General features: G+C 35.8%; 1 protein-coding gene and 1 non-coding gene across 3 annotated transcripts; both read left to right on the top strand.

Annotated features, from left to right (window-relative positions):
• The first annotated feature begins 1663 nt into the window (after positions 1-1663).
• LOC114005137 (U6 spliceosomal RNA) lies at positions 1664-1769 on the top strand. The gene has a single exon (XR_003547031.1). It is a non-coding gene; the product is annotated as a U6 spliceosomal RNA (small nuclear RNA).
• Positions 1770-3683: 1914 nt separating this feature from the next.
• Positions 3684-20395, top strand: LOC102497785 (UDP-glucuronosyltransferase 2B31). Of its 2 annotated transcripts, none has more exons than XM_014582160.2 (6): positions 3684-4451; positions 7365-7513; positions 13157-13288; positions 14541-14628; positions 15960-16077; positions 19626-20395. In XM_014582160.2, exons 1-6 carry the CDS (start codon positions 3728-3730, stop codon positions 19903-19905), a joined length of 1491 nt encoding a protein of 496 aa, XP_014437646.1. In that variant the 5' UTR covers positions 3684-3727; the 3' UTR covers positions 19906-20395. The 2 variants fall into 2 exon arrangements, with proteins under 2 accessions (XP_014437646.1, XP_006163634.1); XM_006163572.3 differs by having other exon boundaries at positions 3685-4451; positions 15858-16077.
• The last annotated feature ends 1747 nt before the right edge of the window (positions 20396-22142 follow it).

The raw sequence follows: 22142 nt of genomic DNA, 5'->3' as shown, positions 1-22142 counted from the left end.
TCAAAAAAAAATTCATATATATATATATATATATATAATTTATATGTAACCTGGAAACATATAAAACAATATTTAAAAGAAGAAAGTTTGAGGACTTAAATTTTCTGACTTCAAAATCAAATGCAATACTTATGCAATGAAGAAACTGTGGACAGAAACACAGATCAACTGAATAGACTTTAGGATCAAGAACTACATTGGCACATTTACTATCTATGGATTTTAGTAAGGATGCCCAAAGTGATCAATAGGACAAAAAACAGCCTATTAAATAAATGCTACTGAGAGAACTCATAATCCATTTGAAGAAAACAAATCATATCCAAAAATAACCTCAATTTGGATCAGAAGCCTAAAAACCATAACTACAGCTCTAAGAGAATACAGAGCAGTGTAACTGTGTAACTTTGGGTATGGCAATGGTATCTTACTTCTGGCAAAAAGAAAGAAAAATTAAATAAAGGTAAATTGTATTACATCAATAAACTTTTAACTTGGGACCAGCAGTTAGTGTAATGGCTGTGTCGCTGGAATCCAATGTAGTCGACCATGGTTCAAATCCTGGATCCAGTGGCTTAACCTCACACCAGGCGCATTTGTGTGCATGCCCAAGATCCTGAGAAGAGAATGTAGAAGGGATTGTGGCGTGGCGATCTCCCCTGGGTGGTGATTTCTTGCTTTCTGTCTCTCTGTCTTTCTCTGCCTTTCTGGCAAGCGCACACGCCCTATAGCAAAAACTTTTCAAAAAATAACAAAATAAAAATAAATAAAATTTTAACTTTTTTTCTTAAAAAAGAGAACATAAAGTGAAAGACAAATCACAGACATTGAGAACATATTCAAAATTCTATCATGTATATAAATATATGATAAAGAAGTTATATCAAGAATATATAAAGATGGGACCAGCAGATGGCATAATGGTTAATACACTGGACTCCCATGTAATCAACCACGTTTCAAGACCTAGATCCAGTGGCTTCAAACTCTCACCAAGAGCATGCACATTCACGCCCAATATCCTGAGAGGAGAATGGAGGAAAAGGGATTGCAGCATGAGCATCCTCCCAGGGGAGGGATTTTTTGCTTTCTGTCTCTCTCTGCCTCTCCAGTTAGAGCATGTGTCCAATACCAAAAATGTCTCTAAAAATATATATATATATAAAAATCTTTCACAATGAAGACAAATAACTCAATTGAAATAGGCACAGGGTGGGGGGACAGGGAAAGGGGTGGCATGGTGGTTAAAGGCACTGGTCTCCCCACATGGCCAACTGCATTTTGAGTCCCAGACATGGCGGCTTGCTTTCTCATTTTCTCTCTCTCTCTTTCTCATGCTCTTCCTCTCTAGTAAAATTAAAATAAATAAATAAATAAAATAAAGCAAAATAAAAATTTTTTAAAGATATGCAAGTGGACACTTTTTGTGGGTAAGGGATATCTCCGGGGACTGAGACCATACGGTGGGACCTGGCATTATGAAGAACACAGCAAATGCATGTGCAAGCATGCCCAGAATTGAGACAGGATGAAGAAATGGAAGACAAGACATGTGTTACATTGCCCCCTAGGGAGTGCTTTCTCCCTCTCCCCTCTCTGTTTCTGTTTCTGTCTGGCAAGTCATGAACCCTAGAGCAAAACATCTTTTTAAATAGGCAGGGGAGTGCTTGATTATGCAGCACGCATACGAAAATTGGAATTATATGGAGAAGATTAGCATGGCCCTTGCACAAGGAAGACATGCAAATTCTGAAGCATTCCATATTTATGGAGGAAAGAAAAGAGAAAGTAGACTGGGCAAAGAAGTAATGGGATTGAAATTGTGGATACATTTGTCCTTAATGTATTTTTATGAAGTTGGTAAAGCCTGAAACAGATCATTTAAAAACTACTTGTTCTGGAATTATGTTACTTAAGTAAATACCTATTGAAATAAAAAAATATATATAGGCAGGAGATCTAAATAGACATTTCTCAAAAAAATATATACAAATGGCTAAATAGCTTGAACAAAAATGCACAGCATCGTCAGGCATCATACAAACACAAACCACAGTGATATACCACTTCACGCTGACAAATATGGCAATAACCAAAAGAAAAATGGTGGGAACAGCAGTTAGCATAATGGCTATGTCACTGGACTCCCGTGTATTCGACTGCGGTTCGAATTCCGGACCTGGCGGCTTAAACTCACGCCAGGCACATGTGCGTACGTGCCCCAGATCTGGAGAGGAAAATGGAGGAGAAGGGATTGCGGTGTGGACATGCCCCCAGGGGGGAGTTTTCTCGCTTTCTGTCTCTCTATCTCTCTCAGTCTTTCTGGTGAGCGCACATGCCCTATAGCAAAAACCTCATCAAAAAAAGAAAAAAAAAAAGGCAAATGGTGAGTCATCCAACCTGGAGCTGGTCCCACATGGTAAAGTGCATAGTTCAAGTCCTGCCCTCAACACCTTTACAAACACGTTGAGCATGTGTGCCTTTTGCACAAGATCCCGAAAAGAGTGAGAAATGGCAAAGAGATTGAGACAAACAACTCCCCATGAGGGTGTGTTCTTGCTTTCTCTCTATCTCTCTCTCTTTCTCTCTCTCATTTCTCTCTGCTGAGCACACTCATTCTTCGACAAATTAAAAGAAGGCCAATAACAAATGTTGCCAAAAAAGCAGCAAAACGGTAACCCTCAAACATTGCTAGTGGGGATGAAAAATGAGGTAACTAGTTTGAAAACACTTGAAGATTTCTCAAGGTTAATACACAATCACCATATGACAATGCAATTTTAAGTCTCAGGTATATATGAAGGAGAAATAAAAACATGTCCACAGAAGACCTGTACATGAGAGTTAATAAAGAACATTGTATATAATAGTCCAAAACTGGAAAAAGGGGAAAAAAGTTCATGAAAAGGGGAGCAAAACATAATATATCTATGCTGTGGATCATTATTTGAAAACAGAAATAAATGAAGTCTTAATACATAAAAATAATATAGATAAATATTTGAAATATTATGAAATCCTAAAATACCATCCACTGTATAATTCCATTTCTGTAAAATATTTAGAGTTAACAAATTTATAGAGACAATAGGTCAGTGATTCCTTAGGACACTGGAAATGCAGAAATTGGGTGGGGTGTAGTTGAAGGCTAACTAGGAAAATACTGTCTTTCCTTTGGGAGATGAAACTATTCTAAAATTGATTATTGTAGTGATTTTATGATTCTGTAGATATAATACAAAATATTGAATTATACATTTAACATTTATGAATTGTATAGTAAGTAATTTATCTGTGAAGTTTTTCACACCAAAAAAAATAATTTTGAATTGCAATGTCTAAGAAATGACTCAGCCATATAATTATCTCATTTCTACTTTTGTTTCAAGGACACTATAGACACAAGAACCTCTTACTACTTCTTACTACTGTTTGAGACATTATTCTCAAATATTCTACAAAAGATAGATGACTTGTACATACACAGCTAATGTGTATAGTTAAATGATAACATTCATTAAAGTTAGAGATACTAAACATGCTTGTATGACGAAGACAGGTCATTTACCCTTTGTTTATTCACTTTCAAAGCACATGCCGAGACTCTTCATATATTTACTTTAATGATTGAAAGTTATATTTTAACTACCTGCTTGATTTATCCTTGCATATAAGCGTGAGCAATGACAAAACACTGACTTGGAAAATAGCATTGTATTTCACCAAGATGGCTATGAAATGGACTTCAACCCTTCTGCTGCTACAGCTGACTTGTTGCTTCAGCTTTGGGAGCTGTGGCAAGGTGCTGGTTTGGCCGACAGAATACAGCCATTGGATTAATATGAAGACAATCCTGGATGAACTTATCCGTAGAGGTCATGAGGCGACGGTTCTGACTTCTACAGCTTCCATTCTGGTCAATCCCAACGAAAAATCCACTATTAAATATGAAATTTATCCTACAGCCACAACTAAAGACAACTTTGAGAGTCTTTTCATGCAAATGATAAGCAAATGGACATATGACATTCCAAGAGATACATTCTTCGAATATTTTTCACAGATGCAAGAAATGATTTGGCAGTATATGGACCACATTCAAAAGTTATGTAAAGAAGTAGTTTATAATAGGAAACTTATGACAAAACTAAAGGATTCAAGATTTGATGTCGTTCTTGCAGATCCTGTTGGTCCCTGTGGGGAGTTGCTGGCTCAATTTCTCAATGTATCCTTTGTGTACAGTCTCCGCTTCTCTCCTGGCTACACATGGGGAAAGTACAGTGGAGCTGTTCCGTTCCCTCCCTCCTATGTACCTATCATAATGTCGGAATTAACAGATAAAATGACATTTATGGAGAGGGTCAAAAATATGATATATGTGCTTTATTTTGACTTTTGGTTCAAATCATTTGATGAAAAGAAGTGGGACCAGTTTTACAGTGAAGTACTAGGTAAGTCACGTTTTGATTCGACAGAATTAATGTATTTCTGTGCCTTTGAGATTATCTTAAATGGACTCAAAGTCAGAGGAATGTGTTTTCTAAGGTGAGATAATGACATTAAAATACAAGGTGACTAGACCCAGCAGATGGAGTAATGGTTATGTCGCTGGACTCCCACATTACAAACCACGGTTTGAGTCCTGGACCATGCAGTTTGATTGTGCATATGTGCCCAGGATCACAAAAGCAAAATAAAAGAGAATGGATTGTGACATGACTGTCTTCCCTAGGGAGTGATTTCTCACTTTCTGTCTCTCTGTCTTTCTCTGTCTCTCCCGAAAAATATATCAGTCTCACAAATAATACGGAAAGGTTGGCATTATGGGGTCAGTTAGAATCCAGTGACCATCAACCTATGTGACACTCCAGGGGTCAGAAACCTGAGAATTAAAACATTTAGGATATTTGTAAGCAATTATAAATCCATTTTAATAGGTAAATTTACACTTATACAAAAGTCATTAGGCACATCAAGAAACATCTTGATGAACACAGACATGTAAATCCAAGAGTTAAATATGTTTTTAGCACAACTATCTGCGTGACATTGAGAAAATGTTTCTCCCTGTGTATTTCAATTTCCTATTTAGAAATCAAAATATTTCCCCACACCTGATCCTAGCAGAGTGACCACATTTCAACTGTACCCACACTGGAGGGTTCCTGATTCATGTTCTAGGACCTTCCCTACATGTTGGGCTTCCTCTGTCCTGCCAGTTGTCTGTGCCAGCTGAAACAAAGGGGAGGACTTCAGCCTGTGGACCTTGTTGCAAATCCTCTGTCACTCTTTAAGAAGAATAAATTAATTTTGAAAAAACTGTTTCCATACCCATATCACTAAAAGGATTTCCTCATAGTCAAGAGAGAAAATGGCTCTCCCTCAAACCACAAAAACCTATCATTTAAAATTTAAATGTTCCTAAATTCATTCATAAAGACTTGAAAATTTTTTCTTTAAAGATGCACAGTCTAAGTGAAGCATGAACATCCAAGTTATGACTCTCGTCTTCATTAAAGAATATATGAATCAGGGACCAGCAGTTAGTGTAATGGCTATGTCGCTGGACTCCCGCATAGCCTACCACGGCTCGAGTCCTGGACCCGGTGGCTTAAACTCACGCCGGGCAGGTGTGCGTTCATGCCCAAGATCCCGAGAGGAGAATGGAGGAGAAGGGATTGCGGCGTGGCCATCCCATCTGGGGGGTGATTTCTCGCTTTCTATCTCTCTGTCTCTCTCTGTCTGTCTGGCGAACGCACGCACCCTATAGCAAAAACCTCTCCAAAAAAAAAAAAAAAAAGAATATATGAATCAAATTAAGGAAAAACAAGAATCATTATTTTAATTATTAATGAATATCTTCCACTTGCCATTTGCACACATATATTTTACAAATTAATATTGTTAAGATCTAAACATGAACCAGGACCAGCTGTTTGCGTAATGGCTATGTCACTGGACTCCCATGTAATTGACCACGGTTCGAGACCCAGACCCAGTGGGTTAAAACTCACACCAGGCACATGTGTGCAAGTGTCCAAGATCCCGAGAGGAGAATGTAGGAGAAGGGATTGCAGCGTGGCCATCTCCCCTGGGGGGTGATTTCTCACTTTCTGTCTCTCTGTCTCTCTCTGTCTTTCTGGCAAACATATGCACTCCATAGCAAAAACCTCTCCAAAAAAAGAAGAAAGAAAAAAAAAAGATCTAAACATGCACCAAAAGCAGTAGTAAATATGAAAAATTCAGGCATACTCTAAAAATCTCATTATTGCATTGGCAGTATTAGCTTCAAAGTTCTAGCATGATAATTGTAGCTATTAGATTGAATACTTCTTAGAAAGTTACTTTAAGGGTATTTGGTAGGATTACTTGATTGTGGGCCTCAACAAGTTTTTTGGTTTAATCTGATATTTTGGCAGTTTTAGAAAGAAGGTAAATGCTGGAGCTGGCAGGTGGTGTGGTGGTTGAGGCACTGGAATCCCTCATGGCAGACCATGGTTCCTCAAGTCCTGGACCTTGAGGCTTACTTTCTCACTTTCACTTTCTGTCTTTCTGAGTCTGTCAAAATTAAAAAATAGTAACAATAAATAAAAGTAAATAAATAATTCTTCATTAAAAGAAAATACATGTTCAATTCTGCACTGCCTTACTTTAATTATTATTTCTAATTGGGCAGGTAGTATGGTGTTTGAGAAGCAGGACTCTCACATGGCCAACTTGGTTTGAGTCTCAGACCGGGCAGCTTGCTTTCTCAATTTCTCTCTCTGTCTTTTTGTCCGTCTCTGTCTAGTGAGTGCACGTGCCCTAAAGCAAATTTAAAAAGTAATAATAAGGAATAAACTTAAATGAACAATTCTTTTAAAAGTTATTAATGATTATAAATAGACTAGAATAAAGACTACTGACATATTTATTTACACATAGGACATTTTAATTATATCATGCAAAAATGTATGTGTACACATAATTTATTTCAAAACACAAACAAATTTTTTTTGTGGTTTTTGCCATAGGGCACAGGCTCTGGCCACAGACAGAAAGAGACCTAGAGAGGTAAAGTGAGAAATCACCTCCCATAGGGAATGGACAAGGTGCATTCCCTTCTCCTCCATTTTCCTCTCAGGATTTTGGGCATGCACACACACACAGGTCTGGCATGATTTTCAAGCTACCAGGTCCAGGATTCAAACCACATTCTACCATGTGTGAGTCCAGGACCTTAAGCACCACATCACATGCTGGTTCCAAAACACAAACCATTTAACATCTGGGTTATTTTATTCTAACACATTTCCAAAAATTACCTAGAATACACCTATGAAGGGTCTTTCATTTCCTCTATTTTGTTCTTTTCCTCCCTTCAGGAAGACCCACTACATTACTTGAGACCATGAGGAAAGCCGACATATGGCTTATTCGAACCTACTGGGATCTTGAATTTCCTCGCCCACTCTTACCCAATTATGATTTCGTTGGAGGACTCCACTGCAAACCTGCCAAAGCCCTGCCTAAGGTAAATATATTCCAGTTTGTTTTGTTTTGTTTACCTTGCATTCTCAGTGACAATGACTCTGCATTCTCCATCCAGAGTGTGGGACTCACAGTAAGCAAGATACGGGAAGTCTAGTAGATTGGGTGATCAATTAGAGACTCTTATACTTCTTTCTTTTCCAGAAGATATTTTCACATTCTAAAGAGTAACAGAGATAGAAAGAGAAAGTAAAGTGAGAAAGCACACCCCGTGGGGATTGGTCACTCCTCAACTCTTCTCCTTATTTCACTCTTTTCATGATTCTTGACATGCATGTACACACATCCCCAGCCCTGTTTCATGTCTCCACCCACCCATTATACCACATGGGATCCGACCTATTTGCCATGCTATGAGCTAGCCAAAAATCATATATATTTGATACAAACCCATGTAACCACATTTCTTTATCAATATGCAAGAAAGCAGGATGCCTGAGAAATACTGAGAATAGGTTTGGTTAAATTAATGCATTCTTTTATCAAAATACATAAGAGAATAATTTAAAGAATGTTTATAAAGCATCTAGCACACTCCAGAAATAAGTGATAGACAGAGAATCAATGTCAACACAGATGTTTTCCACACATCACACATTTTCTGGATAGAGTAGAAGTTAATAATAACTGTGAAATGTGTTAGCATAACAAGAGACCCAAAAATAAAAAGTCATCCAACAGGAATCAGAGAACATATCTTAGGTCATTGATAATTAAGGTAAGACCTGAATGATGTGCAGGAATGGTTGAAGGGATTGAGAGAGAGAGAAAGACACAAACAGAGAACCAAAGGGTAAGGACAGTTCCCAAAACTCCAAGTGTAGTTTAACAGAAAGAGACAAAAGAAATAGGCATGGGATGCTGGATTGTAAAGTTGGAACCAGATCATGTTACAGCTTTGAAAAATCTATTAAGAAAAATCGTGAAAAATTTGAAAAAAAGTTAGACAAAGAGACGTAACCTGGTTTGTTTGCTTGTTTCTAAAAAACAACCTCAAGATGTAATTAATCACTGCATGAAATTGTAGGATAATAAGACTATGGAAAGAGGAAACATTTAAGACATTCTTGTGAGAGTTCAGCAACTGATGATACAAAACTAAACTAGAAGGTTCATAGATGTGACCACACTGACTCATATCACGGTAGTCCAGCCTCATAATAAGTTCTGGTGGGAAAAAGGAAATACAAATAAAACAATTAAAATATCTCAGGCACAAATTCAGTGATCCAGAGTAATATCAAGTATTGACATCATTGCTGTTTTGTTTCCATTACTAATATTTTTCATTGAAATGTGTCACTTTACGTGTAATTCCTCAATTATGTAAACTTGTTTTCCTATGATTCAACACTGTATTCTCAAGAAAGGTTGTGTTGTTAAAAGCAGACACATGCATTTTGACAATCAAATGAGCAAGTTGAAATGCTATACTTTCATTGTAAGGGCTGAAACTCTTCACCAGTAGCCTAGCTAAAAGGGAAAAGCACTCCTCATTAATAGAAAAACAATATAATGATTCCAACTATATTTGCAGTCATTCAATGTGTACTTGCTTTCATTCTAGCATTTAAACCATTCTGCACTTGAGGGTCACCTTTCTAGACTGTGGAGCATATGTGATCATTTATTTTATCAGGTGTTCTCTGCATTAGTCCAAATTGACAGAATTGCTCCTCACAGTTGCTCCCTTGAGGAACATAGGAATTGACATCCTAGCTCACTGACAGAATGAACACAGAGAAAAATGTACACGGCATGTACAATGAAAAGCAAATATTTCTACAATTTGTATCAAACAACTGCCATTACTGTAGAATCTCAAAGAATTCTGTTCGTCTATAGAATGTTGTGCCTTATAAAGGAGCACAAAATTCTAACATATAACTTAATATCACTTGTGTTCATCATATAACATTGAACTTGATACATACTTCTAAAATGCAAGGGAAAGGCTAGCATTCTTACTGGACATTTGTACTCTTTCATGAGAGATTATTTTTATTACCTTCTTATTGGCAGCAATCTAACTCAGAGAACTCAATTCAACCCTTAGCTTTCATTTTGAATGTAAAATGTTTAGGCCATACACCAGAACAAAAGTATGGTACTTCTCTCAACATACAAAAACTGATGTACAATTTGTGGAAATGTTAAGCAATTGCTCCTATTCCTGAAAGGTGACCTCATTCACAATAAGGGACAGTGGCGGGAACCAGCAGTTAGCATAATGGCTATGTCGCTGGACTCCCACGTAGTCAACCGCGGTTTGCAGAAGAAGAAGGATGAATAACAATATAAGAGCAATAATTAGCAATATGTGCTATTGTTAACATGTTAGAGAAGTAAGCTCTGAACCCAGGTCAATGTTGGGATGCTTGTCCACCTATTCTTCATTAGTAAATTATTTGTCACCCCAAAATTCCTGCTTTTCCATAAATCATTAGGTCATCAGATCATTTTTCTAATGTCTAACAGAAGTAAGGCATTAGAGAAAATGACAAAAGCCCACAATCATCCATATCCTTAAAAGATGCTCAGAAGTGTTAGCTTTCAATTATCTAAAAAAAAATGAAACTCTGCAGAGAGAAAACTAATTACATGTACACAATCAATATTTGTGATAGTTGTTTGTTGAAGAAATACAGATATATTATACAAAAGGCTGTTTTAAAAACCTGTAATAAATGCATAGAACCTCATTATAATCATTTTATCAAAGAATGCTTAACTATATTAAGCCAGCTTTAGCTGGAAACTGAGAGGCAAAATGATACATGTATAAAATCTCTATTCTCTTATAGGTTGATCAGGTACACCCATTAGAATTATGATTATTAAAATATGTATCACTTATATACACTAAATTGTAGGAACAGAATAAAAACCTGAATGAAAGCATATTAACTTCAAACAAGAGATAGCTCTACATTGAGAGACTGTGGTTGAATCTCATTTCATTTTTATACTTTTTAAAATACTTTTCCAAACATTCTTACAATAAATTATTTCAAATTTTCTATTTCCCTTCTTTGAGTATTAATTTTTAAGATTACTAACTTTACATTGATTCATTGTAAATCATTACAGCATTCAAAAATTAGTTTTCCCACCGTGAATACAATGTATATTGGCTCCATCAAGAATATTGTCATACATGTTATCAACAAGGAATAATTTTCCATTTCTCATTTCTTATATATTTCCTGCCCCCCATTCTTCCCCTCTCCTCTCTGCTATTTCCAACCCTCCTCCTACACTGTCTATGGTATATACAGTAGCTTTCCATTTTTTTTATTCATATTATAATAATTCAGAAAACATATCAGTTAATCAAAATACTTCCAATGGTAAGTGCAGCTGATATCATACAGAATGACAATGAGCAGCATGAAGGAAGGAAGCTTTGAGGAGTAAGCCAGTTAGAGAAAACTTTGAATACAAGTTACTTTGCATGTTGCAAGAGGTGTCTGGAATCACAAAACAACACAAAAAAACAATGCTCCAGATATTTCTAGGAATAGTACAGTGACTCTTATATTAAAATTTATTTCATCAGATTAAAATTATACCCTTGATATTTCTTTTCTTTTTTCTTAAAATGTTTTTGTTTTGGTTTGGTTTTTGGTTTTTGTTTCTTGGTTTTTGTTTTTTTAATGAAAGAGAACATGTTAAGTATACCAGAGAGATAGGGACACCATCCACAGGGGTCCAAACTGGCCATAGGAAAAACGGCTTCCAGTCTTGCAGGATATTTGTATTATCATTAAGAATGAAAATAAGTTTTAAAAATAAGTTTTATGACAATAATGAGATTAAGAAAGAAAAGTTTATAAAAAGTGAGGATTTGGTCATTATTTTACAGAGAGAAAAAAACACAATGAATTTAAAACAGCAGGAGGAATGTTAAAGTAGATGTGTTTATATTCTGACAAGATATTCATAAACTTCTGACTCAACATGTCTTTTATCGGCAGCAGATATATTGAGCAGTCCTAAATTACTGTATATGGAAAGAATTTATTTTAAAAATTGACAAAGGTTTTGAAGAACAGGTCAGAATAATTCTCAAGCATTTCCAAGCAAACAAACAATTCTTCCCCAGGTACTTAATAATATAGCCAGAATTGGGAACCAGCAGTTAGCGTAATGGCTATGTCGCTAGATTGCCACATAGTTGACTGCGGTTCGCGTCCCGGACCCGGTGGCTTAGAACTCACGCCGGGTGCGTGTGCATGCGTGACGAAGATCCCAAGAGGAGAATGGAAGAGAAGGGACTGCGGCGTGACCATCCCCCCGGGGGGTGATTTCTCGCTTTCTGTCTCTATGTCTCTCTCTGTCTGTCTGGCGAGCGCATGCGCTCTATAGCGAAAACCTCTCAAAATAATAATAATAATAATATAGCCAGAATTGAGTTGAGCAAGAGTGCGAGCAGATCTCCACTGAGATGGGCCTGAGTGGGCCTGAGGGAATTCTCTCCAGTGGTGTAAGTTCTCTCTGAGGAACAAGGTCAGGGCATGATGAGGGTCCCCCACAGCCAGTAATACAGCAGCACTTTCTACTGGGACATTAGTTTGATGGTGTAACATCAGGGAAAAAGGTGTCACGCCAAAAAAAAAAAAAAAAAACATTGAGCCCATTAATATGAATGCAAAAGTGTTTAACTCTATATGTATTATTCTGGATATAAATAGAACTCTTAGGACTATTTTTGAAAATCCAAACCATAATACGAAACTCCTGATTGCCACTTATTCTTACACTCCGGTTAAATTTTAAGGGCTCTTTTATGACAAAAGTTGGGGGGATTTCTGATAAAGATTAATTATAAGGATTTCAGATTTGAGAAAATATAGGTATAAAATCATCCCAAAATTTTTCCTCAATGCTGAGAGTTGTGAAAGAAAACTATTAATGGCTTCAAATTAAAATAATTGTCCAGCTTTTCACCTAGTATAAACACAAGTTATTTGGTAGAACCCTAATCATAGAGAATTAAAGTATATTAAAAGCAGGCAGTAGTAATTAATAAAATCATAAATTAAGAGTTTGAGTATAATCGTTTCTAATATCATCCTCCATAACTATTGCTTTCTATTACATTTATTTCCAACATACGTATTTATATAAATATGTCTAATAGAGTACAACTATCTCATGTTAAATATCTCTTTATCAAAATCCTGACTTATCAGGCCAGGATAAAAATCACCTGTCACAGGGCCAGTAGGTGGCAGAGTGGTATGGCACTGGACTCCCACATTGTCCACTGTGCTTCAAGTACTGGACTCACAGCTTAAGAATCACACCATGGACTTGTGGATACATGCTCACAATTTTGAAAAGAAATTCTCCACCCACTTGGAGGACAAGGAATGTGGCCTTCCCTCCTGGAAGATGATTTCTCTCTGAGTCGCTCTCTCTTTGTTTCTGGTGAGCACACACTCCCTGTTGCAAAAACCTCTCTAAAAAAAACACACACACACACACAAAAATAAAACACCTGTCATGTCAATAATTCCTTATACTCCATGATATTCTCTCCTTAGATATTTTTACCAACCCCTCATATCGGTTTGTGCTGCTGGTTGCTATTTTCTGATGGAGCACATGTTTTACTTTACAGGAAATGGAAGACTTTGTCCAGAGCTCTGGAGAAAATGGAGTGGTGGTGTTTTCTCTGGGGTCAATGGTCAGTAACATGACAGAAGAAAGGGCCAATGTGATTGCATCAGCTCTTGCCCAGATTCCCCAAAAGGTGAGTTAAAGGGTCCCAGTGTTTTTTCTCTGTAAAAGATACTCCCCAAAAAAAAAAAAAAAAAAAAAAAAAAAAAAAAAAGATATTGGCAGGACTCAGTTAAAAACATTATGTCAGTGTACAAGGTAGCCAGAAGTAAGAGAAACAGTGAAGATGGACCTATGCATAACAAAATGTGGCCCCCAAAGAACTCTACCTCTTGTCCCTTAAATTAACCACTCATTGGGACTGAGGGAAAAGGAATCAAGCAAATGCAAGCCTGGCTCAGGAAAAGACTCAGACATTCCCAACTCCATAAAATGTAAGAGAAACTTATGATTCTAATGTATAAAATACACTACACTATTTGGGTATTTTATAAAATATTTTGTAGTTTCCTGTTTGATACAGCTTTCTGCAAATAAGCAAAGCAAATGTTTTCCTGAGAACCAAAGGTTACTTTAACATCCTTGAGGCAAATTGAATTTGATTACCTATAAATTATACTCCTGTTTATGAAGTTTGCTTGGGAATTCGTAGTCAGGACTAGGTATGAAAGTGGCTTGGGTCTATTGAAGAAATTCTTTCTGTCAATGACAGCTATCAAGGCCTGGTAGTTCATTAATAAGACAACAGAAAAAAGTTAGCAACATCACCATTTTGGATATTTCAACAAACTTTATTTACTTATTTACTTATTTAAAAAAAAAAAATTAGGTTTTTGCCATAGGGTATGTGCCCTCATCAGAAGGACAGTAATAGTAAGAAGGAGAGTGAGAAATCATACCCCAGGAAGATGACCATGCTGAAATCCCCTCTCCTTCATTCTCTTTGGAAGTCTTGGGCATGCATACATATGTACTAGCATGATTTTAAGCTACCATATCAGGGACTTGAACTACTGTTGGCCATGTGGGAGTCCAGTGCCTCAACAACTATGCCACCAGCATCCACAAACAGACATGTATTTGCTCAGTAATTTGCTGTATAATTATAGAAACTGAATAACATTTTTTATAAGCCTGGATTTATTTTTGATCTAGCACTTGCCTAAGCTACCATGTGTGAACATCAGGATTGTCTTACACAACTGATTATAAAAACAAATACGTGAAATGTGAATAGTCTATTTATCTCAGTCTTTCATTGTTTTCACTGTATAAAATACCATGTTACAATTTTCATATCTGCCAGGTGGATGTTCTTTAGAACTCAAACACACTTTAAACTTCCCATTTTGACTCATGAAATATGGTCTTTTTTTTCCTAACAGGTCATATGGAGATTTAATGGCAAGAAACCAGCAACTTTAGGAACCAACACTCGGCTATACAAGTGGATTCCCCAGAATGACCTTCTTGGTAAGACTCTGGAGAAGAAATACTAAAAAATATGAGTAACCACCGATGAGATGATAGTTCAAAAGGAGTCAAAATTTGTGAACATATATTTTAAAACTTAATGAAATAAATTTGATATTTTCCAGTCCTAGGGGTGAAATAAATAAACTGTAATACTTGCTAATTTTTTCTATGCAGTTACATTCTTTGTGGTAAGATCAAAGTATCTTTAGTACAACTGTGATGATCTCAAAAAGGCAGTTTAAAAAATTTTTCTTGGGAACCAGCAGTTAGCGTAATGGCTATGTTGCTGGACTCCCACGTAGTCGACCACGGTTCGTGTCCCGGACCCGGTGGCTTAAAACTCACGCCGGGCGCGTGTGCGTGCGTGCCCAAGATCCCGAAGAATGGAGGAGAAGGGATTGCGGCGTGACCATCCCCCCTGGGGGGTGATTTCTCGCTTTCTGTCTCTATGTCTCTCTCTGTCTGTCTGGCAAGTGCATGTGCCCTACAGTGAAAATCTCTCCAAAAAAAAAAAAAAGGCAAAAAATTTTTCTTACTTGTCTTTGTCGCCTATATCTACAGACTTATAACTCTCCTTTTAACTCCTAAAAGAATATATCAAATGCTACTGAAAGAATATATCAAATGCCCTTTATTGCCAATCATGCTACATTTTCTACAAGAAAAAACTACACAGTCTTTATCATGAAGCAATAACACATTTCATGATAAAGTGTAGCTTTTCCTTTTCCTAATACCAATACCACCACCACGTCACCTCTGCTGCCCTGGACACTTTACCTATCAGGCTCAGTGACTTCATTACTTTATGAGTTTATGATCTAACACAATTCAACTCTGGACAGGTGACTTGCTTTCTTACTTTCCTTTATTCATCCTCTCTGTGTCTCTCTGCTGAGCACACACTCCCTAGAGCAAACTTAAAATAATAAGAAGAAATTAAATGAATAATTTTAAAAATATTTAAAGGAAAAAGAAGAAAGAGAGAGGATAGTTGTAGATACCAGAGACAGCAATCTTGTAGCCATTGTTCGAGTTTAAAGTCACACACCTCCTCTTTCACATAGCTTTCGCTTATACTACAGCACAAAAGTACTTCTTGTTCTGAAATAACAAAGTCATTTTAATGAAGATTGAACATTGCCGCCTTTAGTGCCTTATACTGTGTATTTCTCATCTCATTGCTAAGAAGCATAATAACTTTGCTAAACCTTACCCAATTCCAGGTCATCCAAAAACCAAAGCTTTTATCACTCATGGTGGCACCAACGGCGTCTATGAGGCTATTTACCATGGGATCCCCATGGTGGGAATTCCTTTGTTTGCAGATCAACCTCAAAATATTATTCATCTGAAGGCCAAGGGAGCAGCTGTTAGAGTGGACTTCAACACCATGTCAAGTACAGATTTGCTCAGTGCAATGAAGACAGTCATTAATGACCCTTCGTGAGTATAACATTTTTTTTTATTCCATATGATTCACAGATCAGATCTCTGGTTAACAGCGAGGATAACATTCATCCTTTTTTTGAAAAGATTAATTTGGAATGAATTTAAATAACTAAACCCATCTGAACCCATTTCTACCAGACAGATACTTCAAATCTGCATTTGAACCACATTATTTAATGGGTAATCAATTAGTGCAAGAATTTCTAAACACACACATAAAAATTAAATTTTGGTAACCAATTCTAATAAAGACAAGCTATCTAAATATGGCACAATCCCCACAAGTAAAAAATAATAAACTTACAGAAATATGAGAAAATATTTGGAACAAGCAGTTGGTGTAATGGCTACATCACTAGACCCCCCTCGGAGTCAATCAAGGCTCGAGTCCCAGACCCAGCAGCTTAAAATTCATGCCAGATACGTGTGCATGTGGGACTAAAATCCCAAGAGGAGAATGGAGGTTAAGGTATTTAGTCATGGCCATCCCTTCTGAGGGACAATTTCTCTCACCCTGTCTGTCTCTGTCTCTCTGGTGTCCGCATATGCACTATAACAGAAATCTCTTAAAAAAAAAAAAGAAATATGACACAATATTATAATTCAGTAAATATTTAACTATAAATATCAGTGGTAATATTTGTTGAAGATATTTTGTAGTTTTATCAACAGTACTAGGGAGAAATTGTCACCTGTTGAAATATCCATTTTGTAAGACAGATAATAAAGTGATTGAATGTATGGAAGACAATGAAATGGGAAAAAATTTTAAATAAAAGGAAAATAAAAGAAGAAAAAAGTCTCAGTAAAAAATAAATAAGTAAATAAATATAAATATAAATTTTAATAAATAACACACAAGTATGCTGAATAGAAATTTAAATATTAAAATTAAATAAATATTTTAATTAAAAATGTTTACTACAAGAAATCATTTTTTTCCTGAAATTTGCCTTTTATTTTCAATATTTTCACAAGTTTTATAGTAATAAATACTATGTGAACTATAAAATTCATTTTGTTATAATGTGAAATGCACATATAATTAGTATTTTTATAGCTTCACGAAACTCTCAAAATAATATGTTTGCAGGATTTTTTAATCATCTCAAATGAAACATCATGCCGCATACAATTCACTTGCCATGATTGTCTAGACATAGACAACTCTCAATTTACTTTCTGTTCTATAGATTTTCTCCTCTGTGTAGATTTTATATACATAAATAATCTAATTTATTGTCATTTGAAACTGGCTTATTTCACTAGTACAATATTCTTCAGTTATATCCATATGTCTATACTTCATTTATTTATTGCTAGGAATATTCAATGGTATGGGTATACCCCACTTTATTTATTTCTTTATTCATAAGTTCATGAATGTTTTGGTTTTCCAATTTACATTATTACCAACATTGTTATTTGAGGAGACATCAAAAAGTCTGTGTAAAAATAAGATTAAAGTAGGCATTTATTTTGATGCAAAAAAAAGTCTTAAAGTCTATGAATAGTGTCTTTATACGGGGCATTTTCCATGAATTTTTGAAACCCTTTCACATATAGTTTATGAGTAGACTTTATTTTATTCTTTTTGGTAGGAATTAGATTGGTATTTCTGGGTAATATTGGAAACAGGTCTATGAAAACCTGCCAAACAGTGTTCCAGAGTAGTCGTAAACATTCACTCCCACACAGGAGAGTTCTAATGTATCCACATCACTGCTAACAGTTTTCATTATCTGTCTTTTTATTAAAGCTACCCTAGTAAGAGTAAAGTGTATCCCATTGTGGTACTGACTTCAATTTCTCATATTCCTAGGGAATTATCTTTCCATGTTTTATAGGCCATTAACTAATTTTCTTTAAAGAAATGTGAATTCTAATGCCTTTTCCATTTTTAAATTGCATTCTTTGTCTCATGCTGGGTTGTGTGCATGCATGCCCACAATTCTGAGAAGTAAGTTGAAGAAAAGGGACTGCTACATGGCCAGCCCCTCTGAGGGAAGATTCCTCACTTTCTCTCTCCCTCTCTCTTTCTTTCTGTCTGTTCTCCAGCAAGTGCACATGCATCTATAGCAAATATCTCTTTAAAAAAAAAAGAAAACTGTTACAAATGGCCAAAAATTGTTCAAACTTATATCTTCATTTATGATACTTACATGATATTTTCATGCACCAGAATAGTATAAAGGAATGAATTATATCAACAAAAAGAGTTGAAATTCAGAAACTAAGATGTACATAAAAGAAAATTCCAATAAACAAACAAGCAGAACTAATCCATATTGCCACCATTCTGGATAACAATTAATTTGGGGAAAGGATCAGTTGTTAAAAGACCCCATGAGAAAGGTGCATTGCGGGACAGTTGTGACTTTGCATATCATAATCTAATTAGCAGGTATATCAGTCTCATGTCACTATAAATTTTAAGCTTATAGTGAATTTTTTACCTTTGTATCAGATATGTCAAATTTTTTATGTATTTCATATTAAATAATGTTTATTTTATACATTATTTAATTGTAGTATTTTTTAAAGCGTGCTATAGGGCATGTGTGCTAACCAAAGAGAGGAAAAGTGAGAAAGGAAGACACCAGGTCCGGGACTCAAACTGCTGTCAACCATGTAGGAGTGTACTGTCCTAGCAACCATCACACCTGCTGCCACCATAAATTAAGGTTTTATTATAGAAATGCAATGCATTAATATTCTAGAAATCAAGTAGAAAAATAAATAGAAAGAAATAGAAGAAATATCTAAGGAGGCTATAGTTAGGTAGCCAGAAAAAAACCTGTCTGGTATATTTAAGCCAAGCCCTCAGATATGAAATAGAATCAAGCCTTGGAGTGTTGTATGGAAGAATGTACCAGAAAAGGGAAGGAGGAACAGAAAAGATAAGAGTGCCAAGGTGAGGATACCTTTGGTGGTCCCACAGAACTGTAGATAACCAAGGAGTCATGGCAGAATAGGCGGGGCCAAGTGTTAGAAGAGGTTGCCAGTGTCTAACCACATCAGGCTTTATAGTCCAAACAGCTTTGAGTTTAATTCTAAATGTGATGAGAAGACAGGGACATTTTGGTTTGCATAATCTGTAGTGTGTTTTCCAAAGTGTCATTCTCACTATTGAGTGGAAAGAAGACAGTAGAGGACAGTAGAAAAGAATGAAAGTAGAGTAACTTCATGCACCACATCACAGTTCCTCTTTGAAAGCTTCAAGATGATCACCCTCAAATTGCATTTCCACTAATTCATTTAAAATTCTTGGAGTGTTTACCACTTCCTCTGCTTCAGATATTCAATGATCGCTCCTAACCTTCCATTTTTACTGTTGGAAACATTTGTCATTCAGGAAATTCCCACCTAAAAACTTAACATTCTATGATGACACAAGCAAAATTAAAAATAGACCTATACTTTGGAAGTTTAAAGTCTTTATACTGAATCATTCATATGACTCTTTCAAAAGCTGTTCATAGACGTCATATTCTTAGACAAAGTAATTTGCTTCAGAAGGGTATCATTTGTTTCTGCTTCAGATACAAAGAGAATGCAATGAAGCTGTCAAGAATTCAACATGACCAGCCAGTAAAGCCCCTGGATCGGGCAGTCTTCTGGATCGAGTTTGTCATGCGCCACAAAGGGGCCAAGCACCTGCGGCCGGCTGCCCACGACCTCACCTGGTTCCAGTACCACTCTCTGGATGTGATCGGGTTCCTGCTGGCCTGTGTGGCATCTGTGATAGTCATCATCTCCAAACTGTTTCTGTTTTGTTGGCAGAAATTTGCTAAAACACCCAACAAGAAGAAAAAGGAATAGTATAGATAAGAAATAATGCTACTGTGCCTGAAAGATGGAACTCAACCAACTTAATCCTGCACTGTTTACTTTGTAAACCGAAACTGTTTTCAAAAGATTCACTTAGAAATATGAATATTTCATGCCAAGAGAAGGAAACAGATGGACAACAATAAAATAAATTTATGTGAGTGTATATTGAAATTTATTACAATCCATGGGTTACATACTTAAATTTTTAACTAATCTTCATTAAGATCAAAATTTGTAAACAGACCCAGAAATATTAAGAGTTTTACACATACTATTAATACGGTTTGCAAATACTACTTTAACATCCTTTTGCTGCAAACTCTTCCAGTTTTAACATTTTCTGTAGAAACAATCCAACAATGACAAGTTTTACAACTCATTCCTCTGTTTTGGGATACTGGTAGTACTACTTGGTCATTACTGTACATCCAGTTTCAACATTGTTTTTTATAAACAACAATGTATTTAGTTTCTTCATGCTCAGTTATTTTTCAGTGGAACATATGTGCAATTACTAATGTAATGACTTCTCAATGTTTCATAATATAAATGTAAACTATACAGGGAAAACTTTGCGTTTATGGATTTTTTTCTTTTTTTCTCGTAGTCATTAAAAAAATTTAACTGGTTACTCTCACTCATTAATCTTTGATGAAAATCTACAGGCTTTTTTTCAGATTGCAATAATGTAGACTGTATTCTTTTATTTAAGAAATATTTTTTCCTAACTTTACTTTTTTTATTTATTTATAAATTGACCAGTGAGGGACAGAGCAAGAGAGCAAGTGTGTGTGTTAGGGTAAGGGGGATGCATTTTGGGAAAGCAAGCTGCCAAGTCTGGGACCCGAACCATGGTCAACCATCTGGGCGTCCAGTGCCCTTAACAACTATGCCATTTGCTGGCCCCAATAGAGAACTGTATTCTAAAGAAATGCATCAAATAGTCATCCTTTCTCCATGTACATGTATGTACCTACATCCACTGCTTCCAAGGATGACACAGTATCACAGCTATCTTACAGACATGTTGTGAAATTTAATGAGTTAGTGGAAGACAGTTTGCCATCATGATTATTATTCTTTATAATTCTATAGTAAGAGCATGCTTCATTTTTCTCCCATTCCTCAGAAGCTTATTGATTTTGCCATCATGATTATTATTCTTTATAATTCTATAGTAAGAGCATGCTTCATTTTTCTCCCATTCCTCAGAAGCTTATTGATCTCTCTCTTCCATCACACTAATACAGAAACATTAAATCCTGTTCATGAGTGAAAATAATGTATTCATCATTTTCTTTGAAACAAGCATATTAAGACCTTTTATAATCAGTAGCAATGCAAATAATACAGATATTACCAAAATTTTATAGGAAAGATGTAAATCAAACAACATGGCTTCCAAGGGCCATTTCTAAGCTACACATCAGGGAGGCTCTTCATGGGCAAAGTAATTCAACTTGAGAAAAACTGTTGTAAAGAGACCCTCATCCAAGTCTCACAACATTCTCAAACCTAGGACACTAATTTATCATAAAATGAAGTAAAATTTTGATAATAGAGGAATTCTAGAAAGAGTTCACAAAAGAATTTTCAATAAAGTTCATCATATAATTTTTAAAAAATAGAGCAACTGTACTTTTTAGAAAATTATATTGTGAAACTATGCACTTGAGCCTAAATTACTTTTCCTAAAGTATATTCTCAATTAACATTTATAAATCAAACTGTGGGACAAACGCAATATTAGTCTCCATCATATTAAAAAGCACCTATAAATAACCAACTTAAACAAATTGTAAATACTATCTACTATGTAAATCAATTAAAATAAGACATAAGACTTGGCAATTCACACAGGTAAAAATGGACTATAACATAAAATATGACAACAATCACTGATAATTAAGTAAATAAAAATTAAGCCAATTAGTTTTCTCATAGATTTGTACCTTATATAATCTGACGAATCAGCACCGCCTCAGTGATGTACCTAGTAGTGCACCACTGTACAATGCTGAAGCCACACAGAAGGCCTGGGTTCAGTTCCAGGGTCACCCTAAACAGTCTGGTGTATTGGCAAACACTGGTGGTCAAAGCTGACTGAAGTCTGGTACAAGAGGATCACAACATGGAGACGGTTTCAGGCACCTTTATTCATTGTCTGTCAAGTCTACCTTTGAAATCTTTCTTAAAAAAGCCAACACCTACTTAAGTCTTGATCA

The sequence above is a fragment of the Tupaia chinensis genome, unplaced genomic scaffold, assembly GCF_000334495.1.
Source record: "Tupaia chinensis unplaced genomic scaffold, TupChi_1.0 Scaffold142652_1, whole genome shotgun sequence".
Taxonomy (NCBI): Eukaryota; Metazoa; Chordata; class Mammalia; order Scandentia; family Tupaiidae; genus Tupaia; species Tupaia belangeri.
The sequence above is the reverse complement of the archived record's forward strand: the minus strand, read 5'-3'. Positions and strand labels throughout refer to the sequence as shown.

Bases quoted from the DNA above. Each gene is read 5' to 3' on its own strand.
- LOC102497785 (XM_006163572.3), top strand. From the start codon at position 3,728: ATGGCTATGAAATGGACTTCAACCCTTCTGCTGCTACAGCTGACTTGT. The intron at 7,514-13,156 runs GTAAATATATTC...TTTACTTTACAG, and splicing joins CTGCCAAAGCCCTGCCTAAG to GAAATGGAAGACTTTGTCCA. The intron at 16,078-19,625 runs GTGAGTATAACA...TTTCTGCTTCAG, and splicing joins ACAGTCATTAATGACCCTTC to ATACAAAGAGAATGCAATGA.